We start from the raw sequence: 14,319 nt of genomic DNA, 5'->3' as shown, positions 1-14,319 counted from the left end.
TGCAATCTGAACACAATAATGGCAGAGCGGCAGGCCGGTCTATGATTTTGATCGACTCTCACCAGCTGAGACTACATGAAGCAAGCAGAACTATAAACTGGATTCCAGCAGTAAGAATAAACACAGGCGGCTTTTAAAGTTCTTCTGGACCCTTCATCTGAGCAGTCGATCAGCTCATCGTGTGCTGTAGGCCTTTCTTTGGGTTTGGTATTTTAGTTGTGGTGCTTTGATTAGCGTGCTGCGTCTCCTCCTCTGAAAAAGTTGCATTTGTAAATTCCTCTCCTCCATCCGAACACATGCAGACATCTCACCATAGACGTTGCTGTTAGACGCTGCTGCACTGCAAAAAATGCTTTTCTTACTCAGTATTTTTGTCGTGTTTCTAGTCCAAATATCAAAAAATTCTTACATTAAGAAACATTTACAAGACAAGCACAAATTATTGTCTTGTTTTGGGAAAAAATTACTCAAAATTAAGAGTTTTTGCTTAAAATAAGATAAATAATCTGCCAATGGGGTGAGAAAAATAATCTTAATTCAAACAGTAAAGAGATTATTTTTCCTACCCCATTGGCAGATTATTGATCTTATTTTAAGCAAAAACTCTCTTCATTTTGAGTTATTTTTTCCCAAAACAAGACAATAATTTGTGCTTGTCTAGTAAATGTTTCTTAATTAATTTTGCCTGTCTAGTAAATACTTCTTGTATTTTAGATGTTTGGACTAGAAAAAAAGAAAAAACTACTAAGTAAGAAAGCATTTTTTTGCAGTAAAAGAACCATTTAAGAACCTTTATTATAAACTCGACTTAAGCGTTATTTTCAATATCGCAAACGATAAGATATATCGCCCATCCTTACTCAGCACCCCTTTATTCTGTTCCAATCTGTCTCTCTTTGAGTAAAGGAACCATATGATCAGTTGTCCTGAAGACCTTTTTCTCAGTAATTTCTTTGTATGCGTCTGAGACTCGCTGTCAATTACCACAGAAGGGAAGTGCAGAAGAACAGGAAGGTTTATAATAATGGAAGTCATTCTAGAGAGTTTAAAAGCAGAAATGCAAAGCTTGTGTTTTTGCCCTTAACTGTCACCATCCTACAGGTGGGACGCTTGGCACTCTTTTTTTGATGGCCTTTTTTCGTATCCTATATTTTAGTAATCATCATGAATTAGGGATCATTCGCAAGCTTACGAACTCAAAATTCATCCTGTGAAAACTGTTTTGAAATCGGACATTGATTTACCATAGAAACGGCACTCGAATTTCTTCTAGCAGACTCCTCCCCCTAATGGGCGGGGTCGTGTTTCATATTACAACATTTATTTTAACTACATTATAATCAATATTTTCTAATCTTGACACATATCGTTGGAAAGGTCAGAGTCTCAAGGTTCCATATTTGGTGACTGTTTTATGATGGTTATGAAATTTGTACAGAAATGGATGTTTTTGGTACAGCGCCGAAACAAAATCTCATTGCAAAAAATGCTCTTCTTACTCAGTATCTTTGTCTTGTTTCTAGTCTAAATATCTAAAAAGTCTTACATTAAGAAACATTTACTAGACAAGTACAAATTATTGTCTTGTTTTGGGAAAAAATAACCCAAAATGAAGAGAGTTTGTTCTTAAGATAAGATAAATAATCTGCCAATGGGGTGAGAAAAATAATCTTAATTCAAACAGAAAACAAGATTATTTTTCTTACCCCATTGGCAGATTATTTATCTTATTTTAAGCAAAAACTCTCTTCATTTTGAGTTATTTTTCCCCAAAACAAGATGATAATTTTAACCTGTCTAGTAAATGTTTCTTAATGTAAGAATGTTTAGATGTTTAGACTAGAAACAAGACAAAAATACTAAGTAAGAATAATTTTTTTGCAGTGTAATTTTTGTGATATCAACTTTGGAAATTTTGGAACACAACTTGGTTAGACATATGACTTCGATTTTAGAGTAAATTCTTTTAAAATATTTAGTACGGTATTTTTCACTTACAGTAAATTTAAATCATAACTTTTTCATACTTTCATATTTTGAATTGTTTTCACTTCAGCAGAAAATCTGTCGTTTTCTCTAAAACAAGACCAAACTTAGGTTTATATTCCAAATAATTCTAGAATTACAGCCTGGTTTGGAAAGTGCATTTTCATGTCTATTCTCAAAAGTGGTGACAGTTAAGGGGTTAAGCACTAACATTAGTAAAACATGAGTGATATTTACAGAGTTAAGTTGTTTTTTGAGGCGGGACGAATGAGTGAAATGGTTGGCTGTGGTAAATGCCAGCAGCTCATGGGCGCCATCTTCAATCTTTCACTGGTTCTGCATTGAAGGTTTGATTCTTTGAATGCTCATTTTCACTCCACTTGTGCGTTTGCTTCAGTGACTGATGGTTTCTTTCAACGGGTTTCATCTTTTTTTCCAGTTAATCAGGAGTGAAGATTAATTGTCTTATTTTATGAATGACCACAGCAGTGACTTACATGAATCACTCCTTCAGAGGACTAAACGCTTCCAGTATATATTTACTATAGCCATATAAAAGCTCAACGTGGCATGAAAGTGCATTTCAGATGATGTCCACAACTTTAAGAACTGCCTGACTCTGTTTTAGCCCTGATGGCAACAACGTCAAAAAGAGAAAGGAAGGATGTTTGTGGACGTGATCTGAACTACTGAATATGTTATTGTGATCATATACACTGCAAAAAATGCTCTTCTTACTCAGTATTTTTGTCTTGTTTCTAGTCCAAACATCTAAAAATTCTTAAAACAAGAAGTATTTACTAGACAAGCAAAAGTAATTGTCTTGTTTTGGGAAAAATAACTCAAAATGAAGAGAGTTTTTGCTTTAAAGTGAGGTAAGAAAAATAATCTTAATTCAAACAGAAAACAAGATTATTTTTCTCACCCCATTGGCAGATTATTTATCTTATTTTAAGCAAAAACTCTCTTCATTTTGAGTTATTTTTCCCCAAAACAAGACAATCATTTGCACTTGTCTAGTAAATGTTTCTTAATGTAAGAATTTTTAGGTATTTTGACTAGAAACAAGACAATAAAACATTTTTTGCAGTGTAAAGGCGGTTCATGTATAGAGAATGTGTTTGGGGTTCATCGAAAGGTGCTGAAAAACAGGACACTGAAGTTCATATCATTCAAAGTGAACACTCTTTCGTCTTTCTGTCCTTGTTGAAGCGTTTATACCTGTGTGAAATACTGGGAAGATTTGACAATGTATATCATTTTACCTCGCCTCTATAAAGCCCTGATGATGTGGCACATGATTTTCAATTATTGCATGAAATAAATTAGCAATTTTAAGTTTACAGAAGCTGAATATGTGTGTGTGTGTGTGTGTTCATAAAGACACAAAACAAAATTAGAAGACCTTTACAGTGGACGGACAGGACAGATTTATAGATTTGTGTCTTTAATTCATTCTGCATTATGGTTGAAGAATCACTAGAAGGATCCTCCGTCGTTCTCTGCAGTTTAGCGTTTGGAAGTTACTTTGGAAAAAATTATTGGTTAATGGTTTAGGTGATCGTTAAAGGCCAGCTCCGGTGAGAAATGCCCCTAGGGGTAATGAACAGATGGTCAGCGAGTAGATCGTTCTCTGGGATGCGTTTTCATGAAATCGAATGTAAAGAGTTTTATCTCTAAACACAGATTAGCTCATAACGCCTCACACTAATACGGCAGCATAATGAGGGTCCCTACATGCTAACCGCAGCACTGAGAACTTTATAAGAGGACAAACAGTTTAATAAGAAGATACTTTATAAAGACAGAACATTACGCGATCACAGACGGCAGCCATCTTGGAGAACAGTCTCGACGAGTCGAGCCAGGAGCGCTGTGCTAAGTGAGCTGGTCGAAAGGAATTACGTTTGTGAAATCTAATTACATGGAAATGCATGAATATTATCTGTTTATTAAAATTTATGGTTGACTAACTGCAAGGGAAGAAGGCGTCGCATATGAGACTCACAGTCACAGTTCATCTCTTAGCACAGCGCTCGTGGCTCGACTCGTCGAGACTGTTCTCCAAGATGGTGCCTGTTCGTGAACGCGTACTGCACTATGTTTATAAAGTGTCTTCTTATTAAACTGTTTGTCCTCTTATAAAGTTCTCAGTGCTGCGGTTAGCATGTAGGGACCCTCATTATGCTGCCGTGTTAGTGTGAGGCTATGTTGAGCTGTTAGTGGTATTAACTAGCGGTTTAATTTGACTTACCCTGTGCCCCATAGACAAGCGTTATAAGCTAATCTGTGTTTAGAGATAAAACTCTTTACATTCGATTTCATGAAAACGCATCCCAGAGAACGATCTACTCGCTGACCATCTGTTAATCACCCCGAGGGGCATTTCTCACCGGAGCTGGCCTTTAAGAGATTTTCCAGACCAGTCAATGAAGCTGAAGAACATGATGTCTTTTCTGCCACAGCTGTGTGTTTTACACCTGATAAATGTCATCATACTGTTGGTCTCAACTCTCTTAACTTTTGCATATTTAGTCCAACACAGTCCTGATGCTTCTCCATCACTAAAACGAGTCGTTTAATAGTGACGTGTGTTCTTGAGACCCTCTTCTGTCAGTCAACATCACTTCTGGTCACTGATTAAATGCACTGTTATCGTTTTACTTTTTTACAGAAGACTAGGTTAGCTCATTATGTAGTCTTCGGTTTCATATCTGCAAAAATACGAAAGCTGTTTTAATGGTAATACAAATAAATTCATAACGCAAAATTTTCACAATACTGTAGCTTCACACTGCAAAAAATGCTCTTCTTATTTAGTATTTGTTTCTTGTTTCCAGTGCAAATATCTACATATTATTTGCTTTAAAAAAGCTAAAATGATCTGTCAATGGGGTGAGAAAAATCAGAAACAAGATTATTTTTCTCACCGCATTGGCAGATCATTTTAGGTTTTTTTAAGCAAAAACTCACTTCATTGTAATTTTATTTTCAGCAAAACAAGAAAAAAATATCTCATGTCGTTTTACTGATCTAGTAAACGCATCTGGATTTAAGAATTGTTAGATATTTAGACTAGAAACAAGACAAAATGACGAAGAAGTGGATTTTTTTGCAGTATGCAGTTCATTCTGAATGTTTATTGATGTTTTATTTCAGATGATGGTGAGATCAGATCTCTGTTGTTTGATGAACTGTTAACTGATATTTATACCCTACTGCACAATAAATCAAATGATAATGTCTTAAACAGTCAAAACTGTACTGAATATATTCCACGTTTGGTTGATGAAGTGGTTAAAATCTGGTTTTGCTTATTTCAGGAAGTAAACATGGTCAGAAGAGCTCGTTATGATTTTAACAATAAACACTAAAACATTCGGTAACAAGCACTTGCTGTAGAATCTCTTCATATCTCTATTTGATGCTTTTAAATATTTGCTGTAATTATTGTTTTTTTCTTAGTCTTTTATCTTCAACCTCGTACATTTGATCTAATTTCTGTAATTTTATTATCTGGATGACAAAAAATGCTTTTCTTACTTAGTAATTTTGTCTTGTTTCCAGTCTAAATATCTAAATATTCTTAAATCAAGATGCATTTACTAGATCAGTAAAACGACAAGATATTTTTTCTTGTTTTGTTGAAAATTAAATCTAAATGAAGAGAGTTTTTGCTCAAAACGGGCAAAATGATCTGCCAATGGGGTGAGAAAAATAATCTGATTTCTGATTGAATTCTGATTGTTTCTGAACAATCAAATATCTTGATGTAATTTTACTGATCTAGTAAATGCATCTTGATTTAAGAATATTTCGATATTTGGACTGGAAACAAGAAACAAATACTAAATACAATTTTTGCAGAGTATAATCAATAAATAAGCAGAGCAGAGATTTCTATCACATGATCACTATGTTTAATATGAGGCTGTGCAAACTGATCAAAAGGGCTTTAATGTTGGGTTGAAGCTAAAGATGACAGAAGTGCTTCGGTTTTGACTCTAGAAACGCTTAAGTCGCACAAAGCTGAAATCATGAGCCATTATTTGACAATCACACAATCACTCTTTGTCTTTTCTTCCATCCAGATGAAGCTCAATGTCATCTTCACGTAACAAGTGACACTCTGTTACAGTGAATTTCAGAAGTAAACTAATGTACGGTTGCATCAGTTGTTTACCACCAAATTTCCGTCAGGAGCCAATGGCGAGTTGCATCATTGCCAATCAGTGTTAATGATGAGGACTTGCTTCTACACGCCTTGAACCAATCCCAACATCCATACACTGCAAAAAATGCTCTTGTTACTTAGTATTTTTGTCTTGTTTCCAGTCAAAATATCTAAAAATTCTTAAATCAATATTCTTAGATAATTAAACGACATAAGATATTTTTGCTTGTTTTCTACACTCTAACAACCCAATGTTAGGTCAAATATGGACTAACCCAGCAATTGCATTGTCTTAAGCAAATACTAACCCAATTGCTGGGTTAGTCCATATTTGACCCAACATTGGGTTAAAATAACCCAGCATTTTTTACAGTATGGAAAAAAATCTAAATGAAGTGAGTTTTTGCTTAAAACAAGCTAAATGATCTGCCAATGGGGTGAGAAAAATAATCTTATTTCTGTTTGGGACGGACACAAGAAACAAGATTATTTCTCTCACCCCATTGGCAGATTGTTTTAAGCAAAAACTCACTTCCTTTTATTTAAGAAAACAAGGAAAATTATCTTATGTCATTTTACTGATCTAATAAATGCATCTTGATTTACGAATTAGACTGGAAACAAGACAGAATTACTGAGTAAGAAGAGCATTTTTTGCAGTGTAAGTCACACGGCCAGTAAATATGTTAATATGTTAGCATGTTATCTGGTCCATAAACTCAATAATATGCAAATAGTTGTTCTGTAAGTAAACCCGTTCAGAGGACACATTTCCATATTGGTTTAGTCTCCAGAACGCTCGTCTTCGATTGGCTCCTGAAGCTCCCGGTGGTGTTGAATCATGGGAGTGAAAGTGTTGTCTTGAGCTTGAAATGATCGTTCAGTTGCTCAATGACCTTCAAACCGTGGCTGAAGATCTCAGGTAAGAGATGCCATTATTTCTCTCCGGCTTCAGCGTTACTAACGGGTGGTTTTAGTGTTCATATTTACACTGCAAAAAATGCTCTTCTTACTCAGTATTTTTGTCTTGTTTCTAGTCAAAATATCTAACAAATCTTAAATCAAGATGCATTTACTATATAAGTAAAATTACATAAGATTTTTTTCTTGTTTTGTTGAAAATAAAATCTAAATGAAGTGAGTTTTTGCTTAAAACAGGCAAAATGATCTGCCAATGGGGTGAGAAAAATTATCTTATTTCTGATTGAAATCTTGTTTCCGAACAGAAATAAGACTTTTTCTCACCCCATTGCCAGTTAACTTTGCTTGTTTTAAGAAAAAATATCTTATGTCATTTTACTTATCTAGTAAATGCATCTTGATTTAAGAATATTCAGATATTTAGACTAGAAACAAGACAAAAATACCAAATAAGAAGAGCATTTTTTTCCAGTGCAGTAACCTGTATTGATACTGAGTCTAGTGAATAGTTTAACTTGTACTGTACTATATTTTGTAGATCGGCTTTACGGTTGAAATTGAAATCTTAATGATATTTTAAAAGTTGGTTTAGCTGTTTTGTATAAAGTGTTGTGAACATGACAAATCTCAGTAGTTTATATCACAAACTCATGCACTGTAAGAGATGCTCTTCTTGGTAATTTTGCCTTGTTTCTAGTCTAAATATCTAACAATTCTTAAATCAAGATGCATGTATTGTATAAGATATATAAGATGTTATTTCATGTTTTGTTGAAAATAAAATCCAAATGAAGCAAGTGTTTGCTTAAAACAGGCAAAATGATCTGCCAATGGGGTGAGAAAAATAATCTTATTTCTGATTGAAATCTTGTTTCTTGTTTCCAAACAGAGATAAGATGATTTGTCTCACCCCATTGGCAGATCATTTTGCCTGTTTAAAGCAAACACTTGCTTCCTTTTTTTATATTTTTACCCAGAAAACAAGGAAAAATATATTTTGTCATTTAAATTTTCTAGTAAATTAATTTTGATTTAAGAATATTTAGATATTTGGACTGGAAACAAGAAAAAAAGATTTTTTTGCAGTGTATAGACAGTTGTCAAAAAAATAAATAAGTTACCTGGTTGCTTTGAGTTAACACAAGTTTTGAGAATCGACAACCTTTATTAAAATATTATTAAAATATTTTGTAAGCATATTGGGTAATTGTGTGTGTTTTATTTGTGATGATGCAGTGAAACTGTGATATTTTCATGATTTATCAAATGTTTTATGTGGTTCATATACAATAATATTTTGAGTTTCTATTTATTAAACCAATTTCCTTCATTGTATCAACTCAAATTTTTAATTTCAATAAACTCAAAATTAAGGCGACCAGGTTACTTACTTTTCAAAGTTAAACCAACAATTTATTATTACAGTGCATAAGCTCTTGAGTTTATATTTTGTGCATCATAGGTTTTTTCCTGTTCAATTATTGCTAAAACGTTGTTTTATTGAAGATCTTGTACTTCATTTTTAAGGTAATTTCAAGGTAAAGCCCCCCCCCCCCCCCAGCAAATTCCTACGGTGTCCAAATGTAGATATCAGAGTTTGTAATGTACATTTTTGTTTGTAATGTAATAAACTTTACAGTCATGTTTTTCTTTAAATGGCCTACAAGTACATTTGAATTTCCCGGAAACACAATCTCACCTAAATGAGTATAAAAACAAAATTGTCTGATGAAATTGAATTGTTTATGGATGACATTTTAGTTGAAGGACTCAAGAAGGAAGCAGAGGAGAAAGACGGAAAACACGCAAGAAATTTCCCTCCCCGTGGAGGCTGATCGGGAGGGGTAAGGAAAAATAGAAAAATATAATAAGTGATTAAAAGACGTGTTTATGTTGGAAAGTCAATTTGAGTGTCCCAACTGCAAAATGTTTAATTTGCCAGAGACGTTTGAATTTCTTGAAAAACAGTAGCATAATTTAAACAAAGTGTGCGCACTGCAAAAAAATGCTCTTCTTATTTAGTATTTGTTTCTTGTTTTCAGAACAAATATCTAATTATTCTTAAATCAAAATCCATTTACTAGATCAGTAAAACGACATAAGATATTTTTGCTTGTTTTCTGGGAAAATTTTTCAAAATGAAGTGAGTTTTTGCTTAAAACAGGCAAAATGATCTGCAAATGGGGTGAGAGAAATAATCTTATTTTTGATTGAAATCTTGCTTCCGAACAGAGATATAAGATTATTTTGCTCACCCCATTGGCAGATCATTCTGCCTGTTTTAAGCAAAAATTCTCTTCATTTAGATTTTATTTTCAACAAAACAAGAAAAAATATCGTATGTCGTTTTACTGATCTAGTAAATGCATCTTGATTTAAGATTATTTAGATATTTAGACTGGAAACAAGACAAAATTACTGGGTAAGAAGAGCTTTTTGGTTTCGTATTCTCTTGTTCAAAAGGGATGATGAGCGAATCATGTTTTAAATGTTTGACTGCTTTTGCTGATTTCTAACTAACTATAAAATCTTTGGAAAGGGGAAGTTGAAACTGACTATCCGCTATAATAAGAGTTGTGTGATTAAGCCTTCAAATAAAGACAAGAGAAATGTATGTGTGCTTGTTGCAAAATTAGGTAGGGATCGGGAAATAAGGAATTATAATTTCTTGTAATGACAGTCATAGCTTCTTAAAGCCGCGCCCTGGGATGCGTCTAAATATAGCATTAAATGTTTCAGTCATTGTTTGTTGGGGCTGCGCTTCGAGACTTACACGTTGCTTTAATATTTTATTATTATCTTTGTATTATTCTGAAATTTTTTAAAGTAGAAATGGAAACCATTCTGTGGTTATTTGAGTGTTTTTTCCCTGAAAATGTCTTTATTGGTTGTGGTTTAGATATTCACACTAACCTTTTTGGTGGAGATTGAGCCAGTTTAAAGAAAAGCCGAGAGTCAACGGTGGACATCTTTAACCTGCAGGTGAGAAACGTTTATAACCATTAGGGTTACGCACGGCAAAAAAATGCTGCTCTTATTTAGTATTTTTGTCTTGTTTCCAGTCCAAATATCTAAATATAATTAAATCAAGATAAATGCATCTAGTAAATGCATCTTGATTTAAGAATTTTTTAGATATTTAGACTAGAAACAAAAAAAAGCTAAGGATTTAAAATAATAATGGAAAGTGAGTATTCTTTTACCGAACACCCTTTGTTGCATTATGAGATCGTCACATGAATGCTATATAATAAAGGTCATTAGTTAATGTTAGTTAATGTATTAACTAGCATGAGCTAACCAGGATCAGTTCATCTGTTACTGTATTAGTTCATCTTTGTTAACGTTAGTTAATATAAATCCAGCTGCTCATGGTTTGGTCATGTTAGTTCACAGCACATTAACTAATGTTAACAAGATCTTAATAATGTTAACTAGATGACTTACGACAATTATTCTTAAGTGTAACCAATGCTTTAATTCAACATGAGAACTTCAGTTATCGTGTCTGCATTGCAAAAGACGCTCTTCTTACACAGTAATTTTGTCTTGTTTCTAGTCTACAGGTCCTTCTAAAAAAATTAGCATAGTGTGATAAAGTTTGTTATTTTCCATAATGTAATGACAAAAATTCAACTTTCATATAGTTTAGATTCATTGCACACCAACTGAAATATTTCAGATCTTTAATTGTTTTAATACTGATGATTTTGGCATACAGCTCATGAAAACCTCAAAAAATTAGCATATCATGAAAAGGTTCTCTAAACGAGCTATTAACCTAATCATCTGAATCAACTAATGAACTCTAAACACCTGCAAAAGATTCCTGAGGCTTTTAAAAACTCCCAGCCTGGTTCATTACTCAAAACCGCAATCATGAGTAAGACTGCCGCCCTGACTGCTGTCCAGAAGGCCATCATTGACACCCTCAAGCGAGAGGGGAAGACACAGAAAGACATTTCTGAACGAATAGGCTGTTCCCAGAGTGCTGTATCAAGGCACCTCAGTGGGAAGGAAAAAGTGTGGCAAAAAACGCTGCACAACGAGAAGAGGTGAGCGGACCCTGAGGAAGATTGTGGAGAAGGACCGATTCCAGACCTTGGGGGACCTGCGGAAGCAGTGGACTAAGTCTGGAGTAGAAACATCCAGAGCCGCCGTGCACAGGCGTGAGCAGGAAATGGGCTACAGGTGCCGCATTCCCCAGGTCAAGACACTTTTGGGCTACAGAGAAGCAGCACTGGACTGTTGCTCAGTAGTCCAAAGTACTTTTTTCGGATACAAGCAAATTTTGCATGTCATTCAGAAATCAAGGTGCCAGAGTCTGGAGGAAGACTGGGGAGAAGGAAATGCCAAAATGCCTGAAGTCCAGTGTCAAGTACCCACAGTCAGTGATGGTCTGGGGTGCCATGTCAGCTGCTGGTGTTGGTCCACTGTGTTTTATCAAGGGCAGGGTCAATGCAGCTCGCTATCAGGAGATTTTGGAGCACTTAATGTTTCCATCTGCTGAAAAGCTTTATGGAGATGAAGATTTGACTTTTCAGCACGACCTGGTACCTGCTCACAGTGTCAAAACCACTGGTAAATGGTTTACTGACCATGGTATTACTGTGCTCAATTGGCCTGCCAACTCTCCTGACCTGAACCCCATAGAGAATCTGTGGGATATTGTGAAGAGAAAGTTGAGAGACACAAGAGCCAACCCTCTGGATGAGCTTAAGGCCGCTATCGAAGCATCCTGGGCCTCCAGAACACCTCAGCAGTGCCACAGGCTGATCGCCTCCATGCCACGCCGCACTGAAGCAGTCATTTCTGCTAAAGGATTCCCGGCCAAGTATTGAGTGCAGAACGGAACATCATTATTTGAAGGTTGACTGTTTTTGTATTAAAAACACTTTTCTTTTATTGGTCGGATGAAATATGCTAATTTTTTGAGAATTCAATTTGGGAATTTTGGGATTTCATGAGCTGTATGCCAAAATCATCAGTATTAAAACAATAAAAGACCTGAAATATTTCAGTTGGTGTGCAATGAATCTAAAATATATGAAAGTTTAATTTCTATCATTAAAATCACTAAAATAAGATAAACAATCTGCCAATGGGGTGAGAAAAATCTTAATTCAAACAGAAAACAATATTATTTTTCTCACCCCATTGGCAGATTATTTATCTTATTCTAAGCAAAAACTCTTCATTTTGAACAAAACAAGACAATAATTTTGGACTTTTTAGATATTTTGACTAGAAACAAGATAAAAATACTAAGGATAGAAAATACAGTTTGTACAGTATAAAAACCATTACACACTATTACCTCACATTTCACAAAAACAAACGTGTGTGTGTGTGTTTCAGGGGTTGTTCTGAGCACACGGCGAGGACAATGGCAATTCCAGAGATGTTCGAATTCGCCAACTCGTCTCTTCTCATCAGTCTCCGGCCTCAGAACGCGTCTTTGGCCGTCTATGCCAAATGTGCTCACATGCCCGCCGTCCTCATCTTCTACCTGGTGCTGCAGGTAATCAACATGCTCCTGGGCATCCCAGCCAACATCACGGTTCTGGGGCTCATCTGGAAGAATAAGGGCGATTCGTCCACCTCAGACATCTTTATTGTCCATCTGGCCATTCTGGACACTTTATTCTGCCTCATTCTTCCACTGGAAATAGCCAGCCTCGTCTATCTGACTACAAGCAGCCCCTGGTACGTCCTGCGCTTCTTCTACGGCCTCAAAGATTCTTCTCCGCTCTTCTTGTCCTGCATCTGTCTGGACCGATATATGGCCGTCTGCCATCCCATAACCTTCACAAAACTCAAGGACAAATGGCATCGCTCTTTGTGTGCCGGAGCCGTGTGGCTCGCTATCTTAGCTTACGCCGCAGCCAAATCTGTCGGAAACATCCCGAAATTTGAGAAAGTCTTCACTGTGATGATTCTGGTTGCGTTCGCGTTCATGCTGTTCTGTAACGTCTCCATCCTCTGGGCTCTGAGACAATCGGCTCCAGGTCGAGACGAGAGGCATCCCGTTAAGAAAAGGGCCTTTAAAATGGTGCTCATAATCCTGGCCATTATTGTGTTTAACTACTTCCCTCCGGTGGCTCTCTTTCCCTTTAAAGAGTATTTCTCTCTGGAGGTTTTTGGCTGTTATATCCACTACATTGCCTTTGGCTTTATGGACGTGAGCAGCTGCATCCAGCCGGTTTTGTATCTGTCCCGGGAAAAGCTGCCCAAATTCCCGCTGTGCTGCCGGAAAACCTCCGGATGTGCAGATGATCTGGTGCTCACCGTCTGCAAATGAGCCGTGGTCATCGGAGACCCTTTCCTTGATCAGATGCACTGGACTTCTGTCATAATGCAGGTGTGTGTGTGTGTGTGTGTGTGTGTGTGTGTACTTATTTTTGTGAACTATCAGGACACATTTTTATAATATAGGAATGACAAAGGTATTACAGGAGAGGGTGAAATATGAGGACATTACCCATGTCTCCACTTTTCAAAAGGCTTATAAATCATACAGGAGGAGTTTTTTTCAGAAAGTAAAGATGCAGAATGTTTCCTGTGATGGGTAGGTTTAGGGGCAGTGTGTGTGTGTGTGTGTTGGGTAGGTTTAGGGGCAGTGTGTGTGTGTGTTGGGTAGGTTTAGGGGCAGTGTGTGTGTGTGTGTGTGTGTGTGTGCACTGCAAAAAATGCTTTTCTTACTTAGTATTTTTTACTCGTTTCTAGTAAAATTTCAAAAAATTCTAACATTAAGAAACATTTACTTGGCAAGTAAAAATTGTCTTGTTTTGGGAAATAATAACTCAAAATTAAGAGAGTTTTTGCTTAAAATAAGCAAAATAATATTGTTTTCTGTTTGAATTATTTTTCTCACCCCATTGGCAGATTATTTATCTTGATATTTTAAGCAAAAACTCTCATTTTTAGTTATTTTTTCCCAAAACAAGACAATTAATTTAGCTTGTCTAGTAAATACTTCTTGTTTTAAGAATTTTTAGATGTTTGGGCTAGAAACAAGACAAAAAATGTTTTGCAGTGTGATGGGTAGGTTTAGGGGCAGTGCAAGGGGATAAAAAAATGTGGTTTGTACAGTATAAAAACCATTACAACTATGGGATGTGCCCACATTTCAGAAAAGCAAATATCATAGCCATTACACTCATTCTGCTGCTTTATGATCATTAACAAAATGTCTTCTTATTTCACATAGCCCATTGTCTGTGCCTTAATTTATTGTT

General features: G+C 35.7%; 1 protein-coding gene across 1 annotated transcript; it reads left to right on the top strand.

Annotated features, from left to right (window-relative positions):
* The first annotated feature begins 12,467 nt into the window (after positions 1-12,467).
* On the top strand, positions 12,468-13,382 carry hcar2 (hydroxycarboxylic acid receptor 2-). The gene has a single exon (XM_067440386.1). It carries the CDS (start codon positions 12,468-12,470, stop codon positions 13,380-13,382), a length of 915 nt encoding a protein of 304 aa, XP_067296487.1.
* Positions 13,383-14,319: the final 937 nt, after the last annotated feature.

Source organism: Pseudorasbora parva, chromosome 3, assembly GCF_024679245.1.
Source record: "Pseudorasbora parva isolate DD20220531a chromosome 3, ASM2467924v1, whole genome shotgun sequence".
NCBI lineage: Eukaryota > Metazoa > Chordata > Actinopteri > Cypriniformes > Gobionidae > Pseudorasbora > Pseudorasbora parva.
The sequence above is the reverse complement of the archived record's forward strand: the minus strand, read 5'-3'. Positions and strand labels throughout refer to the sequence as shown.